At 43.2% G+C, this 24,525-nt stretch overlaps 4 protein-coding genes and 1 non-coding gene across 8 annotated transcripts in view; 2 read left to right on the forward strand and 3 right to left on the reverse strand.

Moving 5' to 3' along the window:
- The first annotated feature begins 1,034 nt into the window (after positions 1–1,034).
- On the forward strand, positions 1,035–9,916 carry LOC120452869 (uridine phosphorylase 1). 2 transcript variants are annotated; one of them, XM_039637315.1, is made up of 6 exons: positions 1,035–1,325; positions 2,944–3,013; positions 7,639–7,762; positions 8,169–8,516; positions 8,575–8,946; positions 9,015–9,916. In XM_039637315.1, the coding sequence occupies exons 2-6, from the start codon at positions 2,958–2,960 to the stop codon at positions 9,156–9,158; spliced, it is 1,044 nt and encodes a 347-aa protein (XP_039493249.1). In that variant the 5' UTR covers positions 1,035–1,325; positions 2,944–2,957; the 3' UTR covers positions 9,159–9,916. The 2 variants fall into 2 exon arrangements, with proteins under 2 accessions (XP_039493249.1, XP_039493248.1); XM_039637314.2 differs by lacking the exons at positions 1,035–1,325; positions 2,944–3,013 and adding an exon at positions 6,297–6,551.
- A 56-nt stretch (positions 9,917–9,972) lies between these two features.
- LOC120452868 (sperm-associated antigen 1) lies at positions 9,973–11,752 on the reverse strand. Its single transcript, XM_039637313.2, has 5 exons — positions 11,391–11,752; positions 10,915–11,333; positions 10,732–10,859; positions 10,543–10,670; positions 9,973–10,486 (listed from the first exon to the last, which is right to left on the reverse strand). Exons 1-5 carry the CDS (start codon positions 11,661–11,663, stop codon positions 10,049–10,051), a joined length of 1,386 nt encoding a protein of 461 aa, XP_039493247.1. The 5' UTR covers positions 11,664–11,752; the 3' UTR covers positions 9,973–10,048.
- A 247-nt stretch (positions 11,753–11,999) lies between these two features.
- Trnaq-uug lies at positions 12,000–12,071 on the forward strand. Its single transcript has one exon. It is a non-coding gene; the product is annotated as a tRNA-Gln (tRNA).
- A 48-nt stretch (positions 12,072–12,119) lies between these two features.
- Positions 12,120–13,851, reverse strand: LOC120453989. Its single transcript, XM_039638944.1, has 6 exons — positions 13,766–13,851; positions 13,373–13,571; positions 13,182–13,318; positions 13,067–13,120; positions 12,691–13,006; positions 12,120–12,634 (listed from the first exon to the last, which is right to left on the reverse strand). Coding segments are annotated over exons 1-6 (1,215 nt in total). The 5' UTR covers positions 13,767–13,851; the 3' UTR covers positions 12,120–12,126.
- Positions 13,852–14,187: 336 nt separating this feature from the next.
- The window catches only part of LOC120454700 (aminopeptidase N), a 31,566-nt gene continuing 21,228 nt past the window's right edge, over positions 14,188–24,525 (reverse strand). For all 3 annotated transcript variants that reach the window (XM_039640236.1, XM_039640233.1, XM_039640235.1), the window contains 9 exons: positions 20,961–21,144; positions 20,323–20,652; positions 17,671–18,042; positions 16,182–17,612; positions 16,000–16,123; positions 15,747–15,937; positions 15,520–15,687; positions 15,319–15,462; positions 14,188–15,253 (listed from right to left, as the gene is read on the reverse strand). In XM_039640236.1, the coding sequence (XP_039496170.1) occupies positions 14,998–15,253; positions 15,319–15,462; positions 15,520–15,687; positions 15,747–15,937; positions 16,000–16,123; positions 16,182–17,612; positions 17,671–18,042; positions 20,323–20,652; positions 20,961–21,144 (3,200 nt within the window). In that variant the 3' untranslated portion in view covers positions 14,188–14,997. The remainder of the gene's footprint in view (positions 15,254–15,318; positions 15,463–15,519; positions 15,688–15,746; positions 15,938–15,999; positions 16,124–16,181; positions 17,613–17,670; positions 18,043–20,322; positions 20,653–20,960; positions 21,145–24,525) is intronic.

The following is a 24,525-nucleotide window of genomic DNA, read 5'->3' on the forward strand; positions in this document are numbered from 1 at the left end:
GATTACATTTAATTAAAACCCACGGACAGATGTGATCTCATCTGAAGGGAAAATTTACAAAATTCATTAACTTGTTTACGGCATCTCCTTCTAATTGGACTCATACATTCCTTGGCATTGAACAAATATTGGTTCTTAAAATCTAAACAAAAAGTTCTTCTGGTAAACAGAAGATTACTCATGGGGAATGTGAAAATTAGCATCTCATTGTTTCCGCTAAAAGAAAAGTACGCACAACATTTTATGTTGATATAAAGAAAAATCCAATACATAAACCTGTTTGTTTTGACACACTTAAATGATTTTACGCACCCTTCAACTCGGCAAATTCATTCTAATGTATTCAGCAGCATTTCCATTAAGAAAATCCTTTATATTTTCGCTCAATAAACTCCTCAATCCGCTCGAATAGGAAACGCTTTACGAGCGCCATAAAACGGAATAAAATGAATAAACAAATACCGACTTCGTGTGTGTTCGCAGTTATGATGTGGCATACATGGCGTATGCGCAACGTCCACCCCCACATCACTCAGGTTGCGTATACGACAAGTGGAGAGCCGCCGTGTTAAACAATTTTCCACACCTTTAAGGTTATTAAGTGCACATTAAAAAATAACTCAATTCAGACTTAATGGTCAGCTCATGTCCTGTAGGCCAAGTAATTAGGAGACGGAGGAGCAACGCGTGTGGCATGGTCTGCGCAGCAGCTGTTGCACAGAAATCCATTACCCAGCCCAAATACACCCCCTCTCACCGTACGCAACTTCTATTTGAGTGGGATTTCCAAGAAATTGTAAACAGTTTTTAGTGGCCTTGCTTGCTTAGCTGTGGGGCTGTATAATTAAATAACCCCTGGACATTGGCAAAACTTGGCCGAGTTCAAAATCGAGTGAGGCAGGCGAGTGAGCGAGGCGCTTCTTCCTTCAGAGCGTTGAGTGAAAAGCATAAGAGAGAGAGTGAGCGACCATTTCAACCAAGTAGAGTCGAGTCGAGCCATTTCGCTGTGTGGGACTCCCCTTCAGTCAGTTGGTTTTGAAACCTCGCGCAGCTCTGGTCGTCGCTCTTCTGTCCGTGTTGCCACCGTGATTTTGTATCGGAAAAGAGAGTGTGGAGAAGGGAAAGAAAGCGTTCCTGTTTGCTTCACGTGCCTGCAGATAAACAAAGCAATTCAGCAATCGAAATACCAACGCGCATATCGCGACAAGGCAACACGATATAATAGTGCTGCAATTTTCTTTATTTGGTGCATATCCGGAAAATTACAGCTAAGAGGCAGCCGAACTCAGCGCAAAGAAAAAAACACAACACCTAGAACTCTTTACGTAAGTCAGTGGAGCGGGAAAAACGACAGCAACAATAAATATGCCCAGTACGGTGTATGAGACGTAAAACTTTCTCTGTTAATGCTGTCTGCGAAGAAAATCAATAGCTCGATTATTGCTGTTATCCTGTCGCAGGATACACACAAGCCAGCTGATGCTACTATTGCACTGTGTCTTGAAAACATCTGCTGGTCAACGAGGTTTCTTCAAATAATTGAATAAAGTTCGCGGGAGAATAGGGAGCACTGTAATTGTATCAACCCTTCTCCTTTTGCTACCCCTATTTCATTATGTACCTCCTATTCCGTCTGCATCAGCTGGATATCTGCATTCATTGGCCTGTTGTTCATTGGAATGGTTCAGCAAACGCTTTCAAGGCTATATCCACTTTAATGGGTCAACAAGCTGTGCAGCCACTAAAACGGATTATCTTCGTTGTCAGTGGAGGGATGATTCATGATGTGGAGAGTCAAACTTTAAATTAACTTAGAAAGATACTTTTCAACACCCCCGTTTCCCAATTAGTACCTCACTAGTTTCTATAAAGAGTAGTTTGAATAATTAAACTGATTAAGTTTCTTGTCATAAATCATAAGAGATATCTTTTAAGGTTCATAACCATTTGAGTTCCACCCCAAAAAATGACTAAGCTCTAGAAAATACCTTTGCAATATCCTGCCAATAATGGTTTTTCCAAGACGCTTTCAATAAATCTCTTAAAATAATCCCCCGATGTGCCTCTAAGTCCCGAAAAGTATGCAACAGTTCCATCTGCTTTCCTTTCTCATAATTACAAATTCAAGGCATAGCCAGAAGCCGAGTAAACATTGCTGGAAAACAAGTATAAACAAAGTGGAAAATTGAGGACACCGCCTTTGCCCTTCCCTGCGGCGCTTTTGAGTGGCTGCCTGGTCAAGCTAATTGTGGCTGGCCTTGAACTTTCTTGCTTAGCGAACAACAAACACCCAACACAGAAAGATACTTTGGTGCCAGAGTGTGGCATAACTTTTAGAGGGAGGCATTTCATGTTGGCGCAACGTGTCCCATCTTGGGGCCAAAATAATGCGAAAAGTGCCAGCGGATAAGCCTCCGCAAAATGAAAAGCTCAAACATTTGACTGGTCCGGCTGGGTTTACAAACATTTCAAGGACTCCAAGGAGTCCCCCAAACAGTTTCCCAAGTTCCAGCACACACGAACCCTCGCATTGATGTTGGCACGTGACGTTTCCCTGACGTTTTTTAATTAAAAGCTGTCAAAATGCTTTGTGCGCGCTTTCCACTCTTTCGCTGTACACATACAAAATGGCATTATATTTATTTAAAAAACCAAAAAAAAAAAATATTATTTGTATTAATTGTTATACTTTTAAATGTGGTCATACATTTCAATTATATTTTTTACACAACTTTTAATAGAATTCTTTCACTGTAGTTCCTTTGCCCCTTTTTTTCCAGCCTACGGCAAAGCTTGTTTAGGCCTCCGAATGTGGCACGCATTTAAATGGGCTTTGCATGGCCTTTGCCAAAAGATGCTGCCACTTTTCACGTTGGAATTACGCGCTATTAAAATTCCATTTACGTTTCAATCTCTCACCCACACCTCGCTTTCTGTTTGCAGGCACCCACCGCAAGATGTCGCTGCTGCTCACAGGAAACAGTGCCTCCCTTTCCGAGGAGGAGCTCGACGAGTAAGTAACTAACTTTGGCTGGCTGAAATTAACAGCATGGCCCCAACTTGGGCTGACTTAATTCCAAGTTTTTGTTTTACTCGCCTGCAAGTTTCGGCCCCGGAAGAGGCTATAAATAAAAACTTTTGTGACTAAACTGCGCAGCTGACTAACAATATGCCAGCAATTGTTGGTAGTTAGAAAAGTTGGTAATGCGGGTGTTAGAGCAATTTGCACTCGCAAGGTGGATTGCCAATTTGTTTACAGCTTGCAACAAGAAAGTTATGTACATATATTATCCTCTTGGGAGTAAAGTTGTCTCTTAATTTCTACAAGAATCTATTAGGTTACGCCTAAAAGTATAATGTAGAATAGTTCTCTTAAGGTAATGAAACAAGGAGTAAATTAAACATAATCACTGGTTTTAGACAGAAAAGAAGCATAACTGATGTCAAAATGGAATATTCAACTTTTGAATAAATGTCGTAATATGATTTGCTCTGCTCAACAGATTAGTAATTCTCCCTTCTCCCCGATGACACAAATCGCTATTAATTGGTTTAGCCATAATCGCATAATAGCGGCTACCCACAAATTGCCCTTAATTACTGGCTCATTCAGCTATCAGAAGCACTATGTCAGCCACAACTGAGACCTATAAATAGGATTGATCAGACACAGTATCTTGCACATTCCCTGCTGGCAAAGTGCGAAAATAAATGGGTAACTAGCAAACCAGGGGCGTTCTATTATCTTCCACAGGCCTTCAGTGGCCTTGGGCATTGGAGTGGGTGGTGTTGCTGCCACTTTGGCATTGCTCATACGCACAGTAGTCGCAAGTTCAAAGCCGGCAAAACAATAAAGAGCCAATTATCGATTCGGGCGGGCCCATGGCATATGTCAGTCGGTTGAAGGGCCATATTGCCCATACGCCCACACCCAAAAAGGAGTGGGTGTGATCCTTGGCTCGCGGCCAGTGGTGCGTGAGTAATGCAATTTGGGATGACGACACGACTTGGCCCACTGAACTGGCCCTGACTTTTGCGTTCTTCGCCCGATTTCTCATTTCTCAATCCCTGCATTGTCCACAGCTTCATTTGCATTTCTCGTCTCATTGTTTGGACTTGGCATGACCTTCCGCCTGACTTTCACCTCCAGTGGCCCCGTAGTAATTACCCGACCATGTCTTATCTCCGACCTGCAGAAATGCTTAATAGCTTTGTCCGGGTAAATGCAATTCCATTTCGCCCCTTTTGTTAGGGGGGTTGAAGGTGAGGTACGGCTAAGAAAGGACTTCACAGCCTTAAAGGATATCCATTTAAAGCTCTCTGATTAATGGTTTGCCGTGTGACGTGACTTATGCATAATTCTTTCTAAGCTGGAAAAAGCTTTTGCTCGCCTCGAAGAAGTTCCCCAACATTTAAATCGATTCTGGATTTATGAACTTTCACTGTAAGAAAATGAGGTAACAAAGTTTTTAAATAGTTGCTACGTTCGTAAATTTGTAAGTTTAACATAACCAGAAATTGTATCTTGTGCATAATTTCGAAGAAGTGCTAAGTCACCCATAAATAGATCAAGTGCTTGGGCTCACAAAGGAAAGACATGATTCATGGCAGTGACATTTGTTGCTGCCACTGACAGTCAAGCTTACCCACGGTACCCAACCAAGTAGAATGACCCAAAGAAACGACTTCAAATGGCCACGATTGCGTACTCATCTCAAATTACAAAGAAGCACTATATACCATAAGTTATGATGAAAACAAACTTGAATATCGATACTGAACCACTTTTCATGACTTGTGTTGGTTAATGAGTTTTCTTTATTTTGCTTGCCATTCAAACGAATATCACGGCAAGTCTCGCATAGTTTTCGCTTATATAAACAGCGATTTTTGTTTGGCTTTGCAGCTGGCAAAGTCCATCAATGGTAGTTACGGCGAATTGGCCAAGTTAATTACGAGTATGGCCATTAAGTGGATTCCACCGCTGCCGCACTCTGCTTACCGCCAAAATGCGACCTCAAAACCAAATTGTGAGCCTCGTCACGTACATAGAAGCCTCCCTCTCTTTCTATTGCAGTTTCGCTATCTCTCTCTGCCTCTGTTATTATTCGCCTCCCTATCTCTGTCGCACTCTCTTTCCCTCTTGTGGATTGCTGAGCCAACACAGCCGAGCCCCCTTTTTGACTGCTTTTGACTAGGCTTTGTTTTTGCCTTTTGCTCTTTTCATTTTTTTTTAGTACCTACTACTTGCGCAGCTTTCGGGTATATTGTGCTAGTATTACATATATTTATATATAAATATATTAATTTAAAACTAAACATCTTGAAGTTCGTTTCTGTAATGGGTAAAAATCTTTTCATATGCAACACAGCTTAAAACATTCTGTATCTAAATCGGGTATCTTATAGTCTTACCCATTTTCATTTATTTTTCTGTTTTCTCTTTCTGTTTGTTCAAGTTTCCTGTTTTCTTTGCTGATTGTTTCGCTTTCTGTGTGCCAGTGTGAGTGCAGGAGTATCCGTGAGTGGGCACTGAGCTCCTCTTTGGTTTGTCTTTCGCCGTCGTCTGTTTATGTATATTTAATGGTCTGACTTCGAAAATAAAGCCACCGACATCGGATGACGCAGTGCTGACTGGGCCTACTACAGTAATGGCAAATAGTTGCGCTGCTCACATTCTTGTAGCTGGTGAAATATGGCTTTTAGTGAAGTAACTTTCAGTTACGTTAACAGGGTGTCTAGTTCTATAAAATTAGTGTAAAAATGGCAAATTAACCGACTTTGGTTTATTTGCATCTAATTTGCAAATATCAGAGTTGAAGAATGTGAAGCGATAATGGTAGCTAAAAACCCGTTTAAAATATACAAAACCAAAAATTCCAAGCCAATTTGCATATATAAAATGTTATATTATTGGTTCGGCTGATTGGACCTGATCGAGCACCCTGTTCACATGGCGAATAAAGCAGCGAAATTGCAATAATTGGATTACGCAAATCCGTTATGCTCAGCTGCAATTTCGCCTCAAGGCTCGTGGCCAATTGCACTTGATTAGTGATGCATAAGATGCACTCTGAACTGATAACAATCGGCTGTATGAAATTCCATAAAAGTTTTCTTGCCCCCGCCGACTAGCTCGTTTCTATTGCACTATCAAATTGCGCAGCATAACTTCCGATTCGCCGAGAAGATTGTCTTATCTATATAGTTTAGCAGAGGCGGTGCAAAATGGGCATTCGGCTAACAGAGCTCTGTAAACCGGCCTATATAAGAGCCGGCGAAACCCAAGAAATTTTTTCAGTTTCGCTCGAAGCGTTGACGTGTCTACACGAGTAACTAGTTTTGTTTTTTTTGGCTCGCTGGCTGCTTTCGGTTGCTAGCTTGATAGTTTGGTAGTTTGTGGAGTGAAAAGGACATTCGAGAGGTGACATCATGCCGCCCACCATTACCGATAATCAGACGCACGACTTCAAGGCCCACTACGATTGCGCCCACAGGTCCTCGCTGCAGGACGACGAAACGGATGATGCGTACGTGAAAAGGATAACGCGGTAAGGATGCCGAAACCGGTTTTCGTCCTGCAGCTGCCTCTTCAAGCCAGCCGGGGGTTGTTGCTCTTGGCGGGAGAAAGTTTCTCTGGCAATTTAATAATTCCTAGCAACAAATAACAACCGTTTTCTATTGTTCACCAAATCAACAAATCCATTTGTGCACTGCAATGCAGTCTGCTGTCTATAGTTTGCCGGATGACAAATCGCTGAGTTGGCAGCAAACCACCTCTTCATCTGGGCGAATACCGAGAAAAACGCCTCTGCCAAAGAGCCGAAAGGAAAACAGAACGCTTGGCCAGTTGGCCAAATATTTGCACAGACCGGTGGGTGTGCCGGCAACTCGATTACCCTGTATTCATTTCACAGATTCATTTTCATCTTATCCGGTTTCCGAGCTCATCAACTCATGAGTTATGCTTCAAACTGTGTGCATTATAATCGGATGTTTGTCGCAGTGCTTACGAAATATATTTACTACGCTTATCAATCAAGGTCAAGACTACACGGTTTTTTTTTATTGTTCATTATGCTAGAGTCATAGACATTTTGCTTTTTGTTTTGCTCACACTTCTAAAATGTTTTTTTTCCGACCCCCGTTTGACGCACTTGACAATGATTTTGGTTGGGGTTTGGTACGATCTAGGCATCCAACATCGCTTGGGGGGTCTCTATAAATACAGGCACTAATACAAACCAGATTCAAATATTGATTAGAAATACGAAATTTGCAGCTGACATTTCCATTAAATAAATAAACATGCTAACTCACGATTGTGTGACAAAATTGTGTGTGTAACAAAAGTTTATTTTGTGAAAAATAATTATTCCAGTGCTGACGAATTTCTTCCTGCCTAACTACTGATTACACTTTTGGGGGCTTGTTCGGGCAACCACATTTCTAGGAAGTACTTTGATAACCTTATCTTTTATCAGAGAACCAGTATTTTTAAGTGTGATTTACACCCGACAGCTGAAAGTAATTAACCCATTCATTTCTTGGCCTGAAGTGGGCGTGAATTTATGGCCCCGCCGGCGTCGAATAGAATGCAATCCTAATTAATTCGCTTTGCATTCGCTTTAATTGTAGGTACTCCGATGGAACCGTCAAATTGCGCAACTCAAACATCGAGCTCATGGACCAGGACATCCTGTATCACCTGGCATTGGGCAGCGAGAGCCACGATCTGCAGGAGATGTTTGGCGATGTTAAGGTGAGTGGTCTGAATGAATTGAATTATTCATAGTCTGAAACGGGTAAAGACAATGGGTGGAGACTAGACCCAGACCTAGACCTTGATTGTTATCAAATCAAGTGGGGCACAAGCGAAACGAGTTCATTAGCTGTTGCCAATTAAGCTAATTATATGCTTAGTCAGAATTATAAACTCAATAAATATTTCAATACACTAATCTAGTACAGGTTCGATTTGCGATTTACAAATATATTTTATATAAATAATCATAGTACAAACTTTTGGTTTGTAGTATACTCATACATAGGTGGCGTGTTTAGATTACAAGATGATATTAGTAATTTACACATCTGAAAAACGAGGGCGGTTATTCCCCTTTATAAGCTCACTTAGTATATGCCTCTGTGAACTCTTCGACTTTCAGTTCGTTTGCATGGGCGGCACACCAAAGCGCATGGAGAACTTCGCCCATTTCATAATGAACGAGATCGGCTACAAGTTGCCAGCGGGCACCCAACTGCAGGACATCAGCGCCTATTCGTATCGCTACTCGATGTACAAAGTGGGCCCGGTGCTATGCGTCAGCCATGGCATGGGAACGCCCTCGGTGAGCATCCTGATGCACGAGATGATCAAGCTGATGTACCACGCCAAGTGCAAGGATCCCGTGTTCATCAGGATAGGAACCTGCGGAGGAGTGGGTGTTGACGGCGGCACCGTCATCATCACCGAAGATGCCCTCGATGGGCAGCTGAGGAACTCCCATGAGTTTGTAAGTCTATCTAAAATAACTGAAACTAGAATCATCTCACTAAGCATTGGTTTTACAGACCATTCTCGGCAAGACCATTCATCGTCCTGCGAAGCTGGACAAAAAGCTGGCCCGTGAGCTAAAGTCCCTGGCCAGTCCCGATGATCCGTACGACACCATCATTGGCAAGACGCTGTGCACCAACGATTTCTACGAGGGCCAGGGCCGTTTGGATGGCGCATTCTGTGATTTCAGCGAGAACGAGAAAATGGACTATCTGGAGAAGCTGCGCGAGAACGGTGTGGTCAACATCGAGATGGAGAGCACCATCTTCGCGGCCCTCACCCACCATGCCGGCATCAAGGCAGCGGTGGTGTGTGTGGCCCTGCTGAATCGCCTGAATGGGGATCAGGTCAACGCGCCTAAGGAAGTCATGAACGAGTGGCAAGCGGTGAGTGACCTAGTCTAACATCCTGTCAATGGAGTGTAATTAAACTTATGATTTGTTACCCCCAACAGCGTCCGCAGATCCTTGTGTCGCGCTACATTCGTAAGGTCCTTACGCACAATGGACAGCTGAAGTCGCTGTTTGGACACCAGGGATCCATCAAGTCACCAAGGCGCTTCAAGCTCGTCCAGCAGGAGTCTCAAGCCCACGAGTAAACTGGTCCACATAACCAGTTCCATCTCATTTCACCTTCTTACATTATATGTGCGCATCTCTCCAGTATACAATGGTGTTTCAACATTCCCTAGTTTAGCTCTGATTAAGTTCCTAGCTTTATTTCTGTGTATATCGCCCACAACCTCATTGGATAATTTAAAACCGAGCATATTGTACGTATATTCATTGAGCTGCCAGGCGCTGAAATATGTTAACACAATTTAATATATATATATATATTGTATATCAATAACATATGAAAATAGTATCACTGAGTGTGACGTTCAAAGGTTATCAGAAATAAACGCTTTTGAGATCACAAACAAAATAACGAATAATATAGAAGAATTATGAAATTGTTAATTGTTATGTTGCATATTTTAAATGGGGCTTATCTATTAAGCAAAAGTTCAACAATAAGAAACACACTTAATGCTACATTTCCATTTTATAAATTATTATATTACAATGTATTGAAATTCCTAAAGATTTGTTAATCGTACGTGTTGATTAGTGTTGCTACCGTACACTCGTCTCTAAACCAAAAAAAAAAACCAACAGCACTTTATCTTTCTCTGTCTAGTTATATCCAAATTTAATGAAAACAATACGATGAAGAACAAAATGCTGAAAATAACATCAATACAATTACGTTTAACACACGACAAAACCAAATATACAAATTATATTGTAAAAACGAAATTTATGAAAAATATTTCAACGGTATATTAAAAGAAATTGTAATTAAATTATACAACCAACTCTGCGAAATTTCATTTTTTGGTGGCAAATTGTTATAGAGAAGATTTGCCATTATTTGGACTACATATATTTTTAAATAAGTTTACAACCGTAAAAACCTCATGCTGCAGATACAGTATCTAGTTATTTAAATCTCCTGTATTAGAAGTTTATTGCTGGTGTTGAGGTTGTCCTGTGGCAAACGCAGCATGGCTTCCTTTGGTGTCGAGGGCGGACTTTGTGGCTTCTTGGGAGCACCTCCCTTGTTGGCCTGCAGCTTATTGCCCAAGGCTTCTGCGGCTGACACCAAGTTGCTTTTGACCATGCGATTTGGCTTGACCAACTCGGCTAGATCGTAGTCCTTAATGGGTGGTTCGGTTTTCTTGACCACAGTTGTGGAGCTTTTCACAACCTCTTTCTTGGCTTCGGAAGTCTTCAGTTGCGGAGGATCGATCTCCTCAATTTTCAAACGTGTGGCACTGGACGGAGCCACCTCTCCCAACATCGAAGTAAGCTTCTCCACGGCTTTCGTGGCAATGGCATTACCCGGCTCAAAGTCCAGTACCTTTTTGTAAATGCTTAGGGACTGAAACGTAGAATTTTAGCTGAAAACTAAAAGACAAATGTATAGAAAATCATCACCTCAAGGTGTCTTCCTTCGGCATTGTGGGCCTCTGCCATACGAAGGTGCGCCTTAACATTCATAGGGTCGAGCTGCAGACAGGCCTGGCAATCCGATATGGCCGAAAAGTATTTCTTCAACTTGAAATCTGTGGATGAAGTAAAGAAAAAATTATATCTGAGAGAATATTATATGATATTATTACTTACGAGCGACAGCGCGATTATTGTAAGCGTGTACTGCGTTTTCAGGATCGTATAAAATGGAGCAGTTGTATTCCTCAATGGCATTTTCATATTCCTTGGCCTTGAAGCTCTCGTTGCCACGCAGTCGATGTCTTTTAATACAAATTAAAGAAGTGATTAGCAAATAAAGCACTTAACAATATCTACCTTTCGGCAAATTGCTCCCTCTCCAGTTGGCTTAGGTTTTTTAGCTGTGCTTGGAGGCGTTCATATAGAGAATCCTTTTCGCTTCTCAAATCATCAGTGGCAACCGATTTTTTGTGAGTGGCAATGATTTTCTCTACCTGCTCCTGGTCGCGTTCCTCATCCAAATCCATGCGCAGTATCTCCTCATCGGGATCGTACTTATCCCATTTACTATAATCCGTGGATTTAATTCGAGCTTCCTTATTTTTGGTATTAGGCTGGGCTGGGGCCTTTGGCGCTGGTTTTGGGGTTTCAGTTTTACTTTCTGCATCCACATCGATTTTGGAAGGTTTACGCACAGATGGAAGATTCAAATTCTGCTTAACTTTCTTCAGCTCATTGAGGGCACTATCCTTTGTTTTAATGGCGTCAGTCCAATCCTAAAGTAAAAATTATGTTGAATCCAATATTTATGTTAAATTCAGAAGAAAACCTACCAGAATTGGCTTTAGTTCGGTTTTGTCCAAGACATTGCTTTGCTTTATCTGCTCCTCGTAGCGAAATAGCTTACTGTCCGGTTTCAGTGCCTTTAGTTTCTCCTCCGCACATCGTTGCAAGTCCGGATAATGTCCTTCCTGGCCGGAACGCAGGACTTGGACGATTTTCTCCATTTCCCGGGCATTTGTACACTTTTCCACATGGGCAAAGTCCAAATAGTGCAGTGGTATGTTGTATTTTTCCAAAAGAGATTTCTTTTTTTCATTTTCCATGTTTCCGCTTTGCACTATCAAATAAATACAGGAGCTGCTTGGGGTTCTTATTTAATCTTGTGTATATCGATCAAACAAACATTTACCGGCTTGCTTGACAACAAACATCTGTGCTCTTGTGAATTCCCTAAAATGTCAGAGTGAGACTTTTGTTCAGCTTGTTTCAAAAGCAGCATAGCTTCTCTAAATATTTGTCTAAACGCAATGAATCGAATTAAAACGCTTTATTTAAAATACACTATTGTTTTCTTATCTTCAACCCCCTAACACACCGTAGAACAACGAAAAGAGTGCCCGCAGCAGAAAACTGTCATTTGGCAGCACGGCCCATATCAAGGTTCTATGGTGTAATGGTTAGCACTCTGGACTTTGAATCCAGCGATCCGAGTTCAAATCTCGGTAGAACCTTTGTGATTTTTTTAAAATTTTTTTTTTAACAGAATAAGATACGTTTAATTGGTCATTATGGTATTTTATTTACTTCATTCTGTTTCTTCTGCAAGACACATATGATATTGTATATTTGGCGTTTTGCTTCAATTAGCAAATCATCATTCAAGACGGCTAGCTCCTTTGTTACAAATTGACTAAATTCTTCAGAGGCCCTTTGCTTTTCGACAGAGGGAGATTCAATTGGCTTTGGTGGCTCATCTTGGTCCAATACTTCGATAGACACCTTGCAATGGCTGGGCTCAGGATCAGACCAAAAACAAACTTCGTTGGACGCGGGAGAGCTCGGCTGAATACAATTATCAAACTGATTGACAACGGAATCGTTAGAGCTCGGGCGATTGCTGATGGCTTCGGGATTTGGTTTTGGCTCCAATTCTTTGAACCAGGACGCATCGTCTTCGAAGCTACTTGGATCCGAAAATCCATCCAGTTTTGTGAAATCAATAGGAGTCTGGATTTTTAAAATCTTTGAATAATGAATCCACTCAGACTTATCTCCCACCGAATCTCGCTGTGTTCTGCAATTATTCGTAATATAATATAGCAGCTTAATAGTTTGCAAGAGAGTTCTTACCTAAACGTGCGCATAAGTGATTCAATTTTGGATTTAATATCCACTGGTAATATGCGAACGCCACGCTGCTGAAGCTCATTATGCATATCCTTGTAGACATCAATTTTTTTCCTATCACTTTGTATGTGACATGCGAATTTTTCCCAGACATCAACGAATATGCTCTCCTCCGCCGGCTGCCAAACTCTTCGCGACTTCACTCCAACGTTGCTGGTTTTGCTGAATCTTTTCCTTACTCTTTTGGCCTTGGGCATTTCCTCATCGGTACAAAAGTTCACAGCACTTTCATCCACGAAGACGCTTTTGAATGGTGTGCCTATTAAAAAATGAAAACCGTTTAGAGTGCATAAAACTTAATATTTCTTGAATTTCGAACCATATTCGATACGTTGTGCGGGATCGGCCATATAAACAGAGGAACGGGTTTTGTCTGAAATGTTAAAATTTTCGATTAGATACATTTTCTTGTTTGGAATTCCTTGTGTTCTTACGAGAAGTTTTCGGTGGCTGCGTATAGTCCTTCCATTCCGAATCCTTGACCTCGTTGGCAGATGCATTCACCACCAGTGCCATCGCATCGAAGTGCCTCCAGGTGATACATTCGTCCTCCTGGTCGGAGTGCAGCAAGCTGAAATCGCGGAGATTATCAAATCGTTTCTCCATGTGAAAGTTATGTACTGACTTGAAATACTTTCGCTTCAATGATTCCATTTTGGACTTGATTCCCTGGACATTGATCTCCACGCCAACATCTCGTAAAAAGGGTTCCAGTTCCGCATAGGTTTCCGTCAGTTTCTTGCCAGGCTCAAACAGATGCAAGTTGTGGATCCAGATATCGATGAACCTGTCCTCTTCGGAAGCGTGCCACTTCCTTCTGCTCACTAAATGGAATTGGAAAAAGTTTAAGTATACTTTGTTTGAACTACAGATTTCAAAACAAAGCCTGATTTCGAGAGTGTCACAAAAACACGAAAGTATTTTAGTGATTGATACCATAACAGTCAACAAAGCGCTGTGGTATTTGTTAAGTCCCTTAATTGAACTTCTACTATTGTTTATTTAGTTGTATACTTACTTTTTCTAATATTTAAGCTGAGTTAATATTTGTTTACAAAAATTTAGTTGATAGTAAGACCGTTTTATGAGTCCCAGAAAATCATAAAAAAACAACTGTTAGGGTTGCCAACATGTAAAATATATTTATATACTCGCAAAGTAAGTGGAATTTTTAATTGTAAACGTTTCTTCTTTCTATATTAATTATAAAAATATTAAAGTAAAGGTTTAAGATATGCATTAAATCCGTTTTATTAAAATAGTGTATCGCAAGAGGAACGGCGGAAAATGAAACAGTATTTAGATCTGGGTTCATTGAGACCGTACTGGTAAAAATACTACATTTCAGGGCCGCATAAACAGTTGCTCTGATTTCTTTAACCGCCAAGCTCAAAACTCCAAAAAATAAATCAAAGTTAACAAGTAAAAATAAAAGATGAGTTTTGAATAAAATTACGTAAATACATAGTTTATTTAAGTGTTTAGTGTAAGCTTTAAAACTTATTTACATGGTTGTGCAGCAGCGATACAAGTATTTCTGTGTTGGGCTTTACAAAATACATAATAGGTACTCGTACATTAATAAATATATTTGTGTGTATGCGTGTATTGCGTATTGCTTTAGCAAACAATTTAAACCATGTACTAAGGACACTCAGTTTCAATATCTTCCCACGCTCGAAGTTTCCCCACCTTCCGTTTCCTCCCAGGACCTTTAAACATTGGAACCTTGATTGGATCGACTACAAAATAGATTTTTGGTTCACTTAGTGCTAGATTGATTCACTTAGGATCTAAAGGTGTGCGAACACAAAGTACTTGACAATCATAAGTATAGATATAGATTTAGATAATACAGGTTTTACACTTTAGATATTTCGTGACAGATATTGCGTTTTGTGGACTTAAACTGATGCCTAGAATGATGAATGGGAGTTATTCGAACTATGTATTTTCCGATTGCTTTCTATTTTTAGTAGGAACGTTGCAGAGCAATGCCGAAAAGCAGAAGAGAAGCGAGACTTACAAATAAATAAATATAATATACAATTGCAAAAAGTAAATCGGTTACCTAAATTATGCTGGCTAACTTACACGTTTATATCACTTTTCGCAAATAATTCGTTTGTTTAAATTAATTTGAGGCCTTTGCACGAATACAAATAATGGTAATAGTTACAATAACTAAATCGCGTTTTTGGTTGAAATCAATTTGAGTTCTTCCCCACCCCACTTTTTCCATATGTTCTCCTAAAAGATGTTGATCTGGAACTCGCTGACAATTCCCTCGAGGAAGTTCTTCAGGCTGTGATACGAGTGGCTGCGCCAGTAGATGTTGTTGTTCACCTGCTCCAGGGCCAGCTCGATGGCCGATTCCACTGCATGTAGTCCCAGTTTGCGGCAGGTGGCGGCCAAGTCCAGCAGCTGGTGCTTGTGGTAGTCCTTGTTCATGTAGATGGTCAGCGACTTGATCATCTCGGACAGCGTGGAGAAGCCATCGCCATAGCTGTGGTTCAAAGTAACAGGAATCAATTGAAATACATTCAAAATAGCACACAATGTATCACTTACTATTCGGCAATCTCCTTTATGTTGCCCTGCAGAAAGTCGAAGGCTATCTCATGACCAATGGCATTGGAGGCCACTGCGCGGAAGGCCAAGGCGCCATCCTGTTTCAATATGCCCGACGTAGGATTGATGGTCATGTTGAGGTACCTACAAAGTTGTTGCACATTAATCTTTGGTCTTTGAGCAATCCGAATAGTAACTCACTTGGACAGCAGCCAGGGTTTGGTGGTGCAGCCCAGCGAGGTGAGTATCTCCTCCTTCTCAGAGGCGCTGGTGGTTGTCTTGTACTGCTTGTAGGCGAAATACCATTCCGGTGAGGAGCCCTCCGCCAAGGAGGTGCAGTAGATCACAGACTTGAGATTTGGCTTAATGCTGTTCGTTTTAAATATTATCTCAAAGTTACAGTTTTTATAGTTAAAGCCTTTACTTACGGATTGTTTTTGGGATCGCGCATCCACTCGCGGAACTTCATCTGCGCCTTTTGGGTGCAGCGATCGTAGTTGAACTTGCAGGCGAAGTAGGCCACCAAGGCGCGGTGCTTCAGTTGCAAGTGCGACTCGTTGTCCGGCTCATGCAGGCCATAGTGATCAAAGGCGGGACGTACGATGAACTTCATGAAGGCCTGGTTAGAAAAAATATATTATAAAACACTCAAATAGTAAGTAGTTTCATTAGAATGCCTACCCTGAAAGTCTCGTAGGCAGGCTCCCGCTTCAGGTTGTAGATGAGATAGTTGAGACCAGGCTTGGCGGCAATCCACAGCAGCTCATCATCCACGGCATCGAACAGCTCCATGAGGAAGGTCAATCTAAAGGTAGAATAATGCTCTCAGTTCCATTTACTTGGAACTTACTTTCCAAACTTACGGTATGTCGTAGGTAAGGTATTCCGCCTGCGACAGATGCAGTGCATCGTCCAGCAACTGGGCTCTTGTGATCCTGGGCAGTGTGCTGAAGTTCTTCTTGAGCGCCAGCCAGGAGGTCATATCGTAGTTGACCCGATAGTAACCCTGTCGGTTGAGATTCAAATAGATCACGTTGTCGCTGTTGCTGTTATGCGTGAAGACATTGCCCACGATGAGCTCCTCCTCATCCTCGCTCCTCATCCAGTGCGTGGGTATGTTGTCGCCCTTGCGCAGCTCATCCGTCTCGAAGGTGATGGGTATGAACCAGGTGCTCAGATCCGCAGTGTTCTTGGAGGGCAGCAAATAGCGCTCCTGGCGCAGCACGAGATCAGCGCCACGACGCTCCACATTGACAACCGGATAGCCGGGCTGTGTGATCCACGAGTCCATGATCTGCTTGACACTCAGATCCTTGGGCAGAGTGCCCTCTTCGTGACCATGATGCGTGAGCATGGCCCACAGATCATCTCTGTCCACGTTGCCATAAGCGAACTTCTTCAGAAGATCCCGAGTGGCCGACCGGAAGGCCACATCGCCCACAATCGAGTTGAGCATGCGCAGCAGAATGGTGCCCTTGGAGTAGCTGATGGGATCGAAGATCCGCCTGACATCGTTGGTGGAGCGCACATCAAAGGATATGGCGTGCGAGGTGTTGTCCGCATCGTGCTCCATCGACTCCTTGAACTCCAGCATGGTCAGCGTGTCCATGCTCTGGAACTCCGGGTGTGCGTGCTCCAGTGCCTTGTAGCTCATGTAGCAGGCGAAGCCCTCCTTCAGCCATAGATCATCCCACCACTTCGGCGTCACCAGATTGCCGAACCACTGGTGGGCCAGCTCGTGTGCAATGATGCCGGCCACCACCTGCATGTGCTCCGATGAGGAGGCCAACTGCAGATCCTCGGGCACCAGGAGCGCCGAATCGCGGAAGGTTATGAGGCCCCAGTTCTCCATGGCAGCGAATCCAAAGTCCGGCACGGACACCAGATCGATTTTGGGCAGCTTGTTCTTGATGCCAAAGAAGTCCTCGTAGTAGGGCAGGAACTTACGCACCATCTTGTACGCATAGTGTGTCATACCCACGAACTGGGGTCGCGTCCAGATCTCCACACGCGGCGTCATCCCACTGTCCTCACTGGCAAGCCGCGAATCCACCATGTTGGACACAATGAAAGCCACCAGATAAGTGGGCATCTTTGGCGTGGTCTGGAAATCGTCCCTTGTGAAACCACGGCGATGGCGAGTGGTGCTCGACCTGGGCATGTTGGACAGGGCCATCCTGAACTGCGCTGGTCTGACTATGCTGATCGAGAAGTTGGCCTTCATGTCCGGACGATCGAAGCAGGGAAAAGCGCGTCGGGCATCCACGGGCGAGAATTGAGTGCTTATCATCCATCTAAAAGTAGGAGCAAACTTAAACGAGTTTCCTGGATTTTTTTGGGGGCATCACTTACTCTTCGTGCTTGGTGTCCGGACTGGTGTAGCTGGTCTTGTAGACGCCCTGCAGTGTGTCCGTCACCTGGCTGACGAAGTCCAGACTGAGCAGCACTCTCAGCTGGTTCTCCGCCGCCAAAGCCTTGCCCAGATTGATCACGAACGTGGCATTATCCTCACCGTAGTCGCTGTCGAAATCCAAGTCCTGCTCCTCGCTGGCATTGCTGGCGGAATCGGAAAGAGCGCGGATCACCCGGACATTGGAGATGCTCACATTGTGCACGTCGAGCACGATGGGCTCCCAGCTGGTCACCTTGGCCACGTCCCGCTCGATCTCGATGGTCAGGCTGCCATTGCTGGTCGATGTTTCCACACTTGGCTCAATCAGAAGGCTGCAAGAAGATGTGTATCATATAGTAGTTTCGATGGTATCATGTATAAATAGAACGGGAAATGCTTGGGCATTTGCAGGTGAAATGCAAATGGTGGCCAAAAATGCCAGGTCGCTGCCATCAAAAGTGCCAATCAATCAATCAATCACTCGCCCAGAGGGCAAATTAGAGGGTACCACAAACAAACATGTGTTTGGCACACCAATCGCCGTCATTCGGGGGCATTGCATTCTGCCTCGAACTTCGGACGCCGCCATTAGTTCGGAATGAAATGCGGCAAATGAAATGCATGCCATCAAAAGCCGCATCAGCAAACAAATCAAAGCAAACAAGAAGCGCAATAATTGGCTAGCTGGCTGCCACAAATATGCAATGCTCTATGGTGGCTAAAGATTTGTATACCCTTAATTTAAATCTAAATATACATATGTATAATATACAATTTTGCAGAATTTTGTTTGAAGAACTTATTGTCAGAGCCATTTAAATACAGTGATTTGCAGTTAAATATATTTAAGCTGTTAATGACACTCGTTTTGATCCATTAATGATCATAATTTGATCCCCTAATGATCCATTAATTGTTGCTCAATTAACAGTCATGCCTCGAAATTATAAGTCTCTCCAAGAAGTTGAGCATCCCATGGAAGCTAGAGTACACCACATAGATTGAATATCAATTCCCCCGGCTCATTCGCTCACACGAATGCCAAGAATGCCGCAGACCCGCTGGCAGATGCAGCCAGTTGGTGCCCCATCCTGCGACTCCAACTCCGAGCTTGCCCCCCCGTTTGCCAATCTGGAGTCCCCTGGGTGCGGGCTTTGCGCCTAGTTGCAATTAATTGAGGCGATTGGCTTACAATGCGTGTTCTGGGGGCAACCAGGAAGCGAGCTTTCAGACAGCAACTCCCATACAGACAAAGATACGGATACAGATACAGATACAGATACAGCTGGATTTTCTGATCGGCAGCTGCTAAATCACTTGCCATCGATACGCTCGAGTGGCAAAACTGTGCTGCACTTGCCGCCATCCATCAAGAATCGACTCCATCCACCGATTCCGATGCCACTGGACTTACTGGAGTTTTTTTTTTTTTGGTTTTTGTAGGCTGCGTGCCGTGCACAAATTAATGCCCAGCTTGGGCTTTCTGTGTCAATTATATTAATGCATGCGGCGGCTACCGGGGAGCCGCGCATCTTCATTGAGCAAAGTATCTTGCTATCTTTCTATCTTTGTATCTTTCTATCTGACCATCTATGTGGCGCATTATGTCATGCCGACTGTCGGCGTGCCTCAATTCTTTGCTTAGATCTGTGCCGCCTCTTCTGCGAAGTGTGACCGATGGATGGATATGGCACAGGCCAAACCGATTTCCCATCGACCATTGGACTTTCTGGCTCCTTGGTTGGCCATCATCTCCTGGGGTGGCCTAAACAAGTTGTTAGCCCGATTGCAAGTAGCTGGCGCGTTGGTACACGGCGACTACTGAACTGCAGCGGCTCAATCCTTGACCCACATCCTTCCATAGAAATAGAAAAGTAAATGTGTACTTGCGAGCACAGAAAAGTGACGTCAATGGGCTTGCTTCTGGGGTGGATGCCAGTGGAGTAGTTGCCAAGGATAAGGCTCAAGGCTCGGCGGCTGGGTAGCCGTGTATTTATGGGCGAAAGTTCACTTGGAGTAGGTTTACTCTATTAGCATGTATTTTCCATTAACCAACACACCCTTTGGAAATCCCTTTAAAAATACTACTTAGGTTATTTCGAGTATTTCCAACTTTCAGATGACTGCATACCCCATGGAATAGGAATCTGTTTGTACTTTAAATATTCCTCAATTAATAGCACCATTTGCAAGTCTTCAGTATGAATCTTTAATTGCCTTTCATTTCTGTAATAAAATGCATTATCAGCAATTGAAATGTCTAAACTTTTGATGGCTTAATCCCAATTATCTCGTTAAACGTTTAAGCTATTAAACTAATATCTAAAACGGGCTTTTTTGCTAACTTGTCAAAACACATCTTGATGCAACCGTTTTAGCTAGACAAATTGATCCAGTTTTCTATCGAGTGTCAGTGGGATGAGAACAAGATCGATTCCGGCATTTGCAGTGTCAGCAAAAAGAGCCGGAAATTGTGGAAAATCTGAGTGAGCAATTTAGATGTCAGCTGAAATTGAAAGGCGAGCATGCAAAGTAATAATTTAAGCAGATGGATGGCATTTAATGTTCATTAGGAGCACTTGGTGGCCCAAGTGGCCAAGTGATTCACTTACCTATAGTGAAGTGGTCGCCATCCTTCGTAGAGTTTAAGCGGACGATTGATGGGCTTGGTCGTGTTATCCTCGACTTCTGCTGGCGGCTCCAGCGCCGGAATGTCACCCACTTTCGGATCCACCATCCTTGTTTCGGGCCTCGCACTCGACGCGAACATGCTGGTTGCCAAGGTTGTGGTGGTTATGGTGGGTGTGGTTCTGGGCGTGGGCGTGGGACTTGGCATTGGAGTGGGCGTGGCCGCATCCAGGGGGGGCGGGGAATTAATGCTCACCCAGCCGGCGGTTTGGATGGGCGTACCATTCGCATCGTGGTGATCGGCGGTGATGCAACTGAGTGGAAGGATACAAATCAGTTTTGGTTGGACTTGGTTTATGCAAAGTGCTCGGGTCACACCCAATTCGCATGCTTTTGACCCTTCCACACCTCGAAATGCGTCGAAGGGAAAAGCATAAACTGCTTTCACTTTCCGAATGAGGTCACATTTTGTGGCCATCGACTGCCAATTAGCACGCTTGCCAAAACGTTTAGCACAAATGCAAAACGGAACACCGCGAAATAAAGCAAATACCCGGCCAAACTTAATAAGCGAACCACACCCGTTTGGGTTTAATGTGGATCGGGTTCACAACTCACTCACCTGGGAGTCACTTCCTTGGGATTCAATCCCTGCCTGGTCACAAAATAGGTAATGGCAATGGTGAAGAGTAGGGCCAGCACGGTGATGAAGGCAGCGATGATGAGACAGGCTTTGGAAACATAAACCCCCGATGGAGGTCCATTGAAAACATACTTTTGGCCATTCTTGGTCTTCAGCTGACCGCCTGGAAAAGACATAAAACACTATTTAATAACAAGTTAAGATAAATGAATCTCTTTTATACACACAAGTATTTTCCCCCAATAGAACAAGTGATAGAACGAACTATATGAGCCGTCTGAAATTATCACACCCACATATCTATAGTTTTACAACTGGGCCATAAAGTTTCAGCTTTGTCCAATTAATTGATTGTTTTCACTACATTCAAAATTTGTTTATAGATCTTCGCATCGAATTATTGTTTCGAAATTCGTGGAATGCCAATGTGCATTATGTGCATACATACCGTCCATGTAAACAATTGATGGCAACATCAAACTGATTTATAGCATAATTTAGACAAGGCTCTCGAGTGCTTGGAAAACTACATAATGTTAGCAGGCCATTTAGCGAAGTGTCGAGAACGACATGTGGAAAACCAATCGCACCTCCCCCCGCGTTATCCATTCACCCCGCTGAGTTTCTGGCCCAAAAGCGATCGTTAAACTCGCTCTTTATGGCGAAAAATGAACTCAAGTGAAAATTAATGTTTAGCTCATTATAAAGGGCAAAACAGACTGTCGAACAAGCCAAGAAGTACCAAACTAGTTGGACCTGAGCCAAAACGCATAGCACAGTGGTGACCAAAAGTATGGGGGCACTAGACTTAGGTAACAGCACTAAACTACTGAACAAACTTTGAATTTTTTAATAGGTTGATTGCATTTAAGATGAGTAATAGCTGCAGCAGTTTATTCAACAGAAAACTGCGTTTTTCCTGGTAGTCTTATCTAAAAAACCTTGCGCTAAAAATACATAATAGCGTGGTCATCTGATAAGCAAAGAACCGTGATCGTGATAAGCAAAAAATTCCAACGCACGCGGAAGTAGATAAAAAGCGAAAAAAAAAAATGGTATCAGATGGCTTGAAGTGGTCACTACTTTCCGCACTCACTGTGCCCCTGTGTCAACGAACGGGAGCAGAAACAGCAGCACGTGCTGCGAATTTTCAATTACCACTGTCCGATTACCATTTCCCTTCATGGCCTTCATCGAGAAGTATAGTATTGTAGGAGGCCTCAAACTTTTTATGATGTGTGCGCATGGCACTTTTATAGGAAAGGCATCGTTACCAGTGAACCAACGCCATCGTGTTTTAATTAAATTTCACTCCCGACACATCACCGAGTGTGTTTTCGTGGAAAGGTTGCGGTAACTTTCTAACGTGCACTCGCACTCTCATCGATTTTCCACCTATCCCCATTCCCATTCCCATACCCATCCCCATAACCATTCCCCATCCACCTGTTGCAATGTATCTGCAGTTCATCGCGGGCGGGGGGCCGAACATCTGCTCCAAGAAACGCGCCCCATTACCGGCATCCCCCGGCTTTGATCTTCGACCATGGTGGTGCGCTGGAATTTATGTGGTGCAGTTGAAAATAAAGCGAGCAACTGCACCACCTGCAGCTGCGATCTGATTGAAGGGGGCACACGCAACTCGTGTGCCACTGATGAATCAGTTGTCAAGCAGCATAACTCAGTGATAGCAGCGCACTGAAAGCTTTTCACTTTGCCTTTAACTTTTCCCAACTTTTCCATTTCCCCCGCAATTTATTGTTTGTTTGCCGCTGCAGCTGCAGCAAGAGTGGGAGGTGGTAAAAAATCTGATTCTGATGAACCACAATTTCCGCTGGAGCGGGTGTTTCGATGTTACTTCATTAGCAGCGGGCAGCTAACCACTTCATCGCACTGTGCCCCACCCAAATGTCGATTTAATATGCACAAGTCGAAGTTTAAGTAGCGTCAAGCGGCAATAAAACATTCAAATTAAGCTGCATGGATACCCATTTTTCAATGCGGTGAAATTGTGTGGGCGCAAGCGTGAGGCGCCACCAAAAAAATGGGCACGCCCACCGACGAGATTTCGGGTTTCGAGTTTGACTTTTATGTGGGAATGCCGAACCCGTCAAATTTAACGAACATGGCTAATGAAAATGCTAATTCGCTTTGATTACAAGTTGGGATCTTCTGGAGCGATCAGTGCATGAAAAGATCTTTAAATGGTGCGGCTGCGCTAACAAACTATGCCTAAAAAAATCTTTAGAATGCAGATTGCCTTAAATCCCTACAAGTCATTGCCTAATTTTTATTCAAATGTTCGTTTCACATAAAAACTAGTTTTTTTATTGGTCTGAAAAGATATTTAAGAATGCAAAATTTACACTTTGTTAGAGTGGAAAGTAGTAGGTTATTGTATACCTCTTTTATTTCAGTTCTATATCAGTTCTTATAAATTTTGAAACATACCCAAAAATCTGTCCTTTGAAATGTAATCGAAATGGAAACGTTTACGTATGTTTTTCGTGTCGTCGAGCTTAAAGTTACGCAGTTTGGCCACAAGTCCTTGAAAAGGACCTCCGCCCGCGGTGGCAGATCCTGCCGCCGAAGGACCTGGTGGTGATGATAATGAAGCAGAAGCAGATGCGGATACGGATGCAGATGCGGATGCAGATGCGATTTTGGCTGATGTCGGAGTGCCGGCTGTTGATGTGGTGGTGGGCGCGTAAATGGCCGATGCCATCAATGGGATTTGCAGTTTGGGATTGGTATAGGATATGATCGCTGCGTTCGACGAGAGGGAGTAGAAGAAAAAACAGAGAGCAAGCTGAATTTCAAGCCAAATGAGTTAGGAAAGCAAGGTGAAATGTTTGGATGTTTCATTTATTATATGTTACAATAATTGATGAGCGTGTGATGATCATGTGATGATCATGTAATGAGCGTGACCAATGTGAGCGAAATGATGAGAAAAGAACATAATATGCGGGGTAGGAAACTAAAAGTAAGAGTACTATATCTACAGGGTACATATGTGCGGGTGAAGTCGATTCGTTTGGTTGGCAATTAAATTGAACGGCATTTAATTAAATTGACGCCGCGACTGATGGGGGGAAAAATCGAAAAGGGGCAAATGAAAATGCGTTCAGTGGCACGTGTCGCTGCTGGGGGCTGGTCTGATTTTTCATTTACCCTCTCTCAACACCCCCCCTCCTCCAAGCCTGTTGAATTTTCCCAATCGATTTTCCCACCGCTTTGTTGTTTACCAGCGATGCGTGAGTGTAAATTACACAGAGGCGATTTGCCGATGGCCGGCGCCAAATGTTTCGCATATCGCTAAAAATACAAACGCACATTTGCAACGCATGTTCATGCAATCGGCGGTGGTGAGTGTGTGTGTCGGCACCTCGGTGTTATTCAACTTTGGCAGATCGGCAGCCACCATCTATAATTAGCCATAAGGAAATTTTAATTCTCAAATGATTTTTGCACATTTATAGATATAACGCGACGAACAATGGCACTCAAAAGTGCTTCCGAGTAGTACACGTTGTGATACCCT

Source organism: Drosophila santomea, chromosome 3R (genome assembly GCF_016746245.2).
Source record: "Drosophila santomea strain STO CAGO 1482 chromosome 3R, Prin_Dsan_1.1, whole genome shotgun sequence".
In the NCBI taxonomy this organism is placed as follows: Eukaryota; Metazoa; Arthropoda; class Insecta; order Diptera; family Drosophilidae; genus Drosophila; species Drosophila santomea.

Excerpts from the sequence above, each read along its gene's own strand:
- LOC120452869 (XM_039637314.2), top strand. The coding sequence starts at position 6,433 with ATGCCGCCCACCATTACCGATAATCAGACGCACGACTTCAAGGCCCAC. Across the intron at positions 7,763-8,168 it reads AGATGTTTGGCGATGTTAAG|TTCGTTTGCATGGGCGGCAC; the intron begins GTGAGTGGTCTG and ends TTCGACTTTCAG. Across the intron at positions 8,517-8,574 it reads TGAGGAACTCCCATGAGTTT|ACCATTCTCGGCAAGACCAT; the intron begins GTAAGTCTATCT and ends TTGGTTTTACAG.
- LOC120452868 (XM_039637313.2), bottom strand. The coding sequence starts at position 11,663 with ATGGAAAATGAAAAAAAGAAATCTCTTTTGGAAAAATACAACATACCA. Across the intron at positions 10,860-10,914 it reads AGGGAGCAATTTGCCGAAAG|ACATCGACTGCGTGGCAACG; the intron begins GTAGATATTGTT and ends TTGTATTAAAAG. Across the intron at positions 10,671-10,731 it reads CAATAATCGCGCTGTCGCTC|ATTTCAAGTTGAAGAAATAC; the intron begins GTAAGTAATAAT and ends CTTCATCCACAG.
- LOC120453989 (XM_039638944.1), bottom strand. Across the intron at positions 13,121-13,181 it reads GCAGCCACCGAAAACTTCTC|ACAAAACCCGTTCCTCTGTT; the intron begins GTAAGAACACAA and ends TTAACATTTCAG. Across the intron at positions 13,007-13,066 it reads CGCACAACGTATCGAATATG|GCACACCATTCAAAAGCGTC; the intron begins GTTCGAAATTCA and ends ATTTTTTAATAG.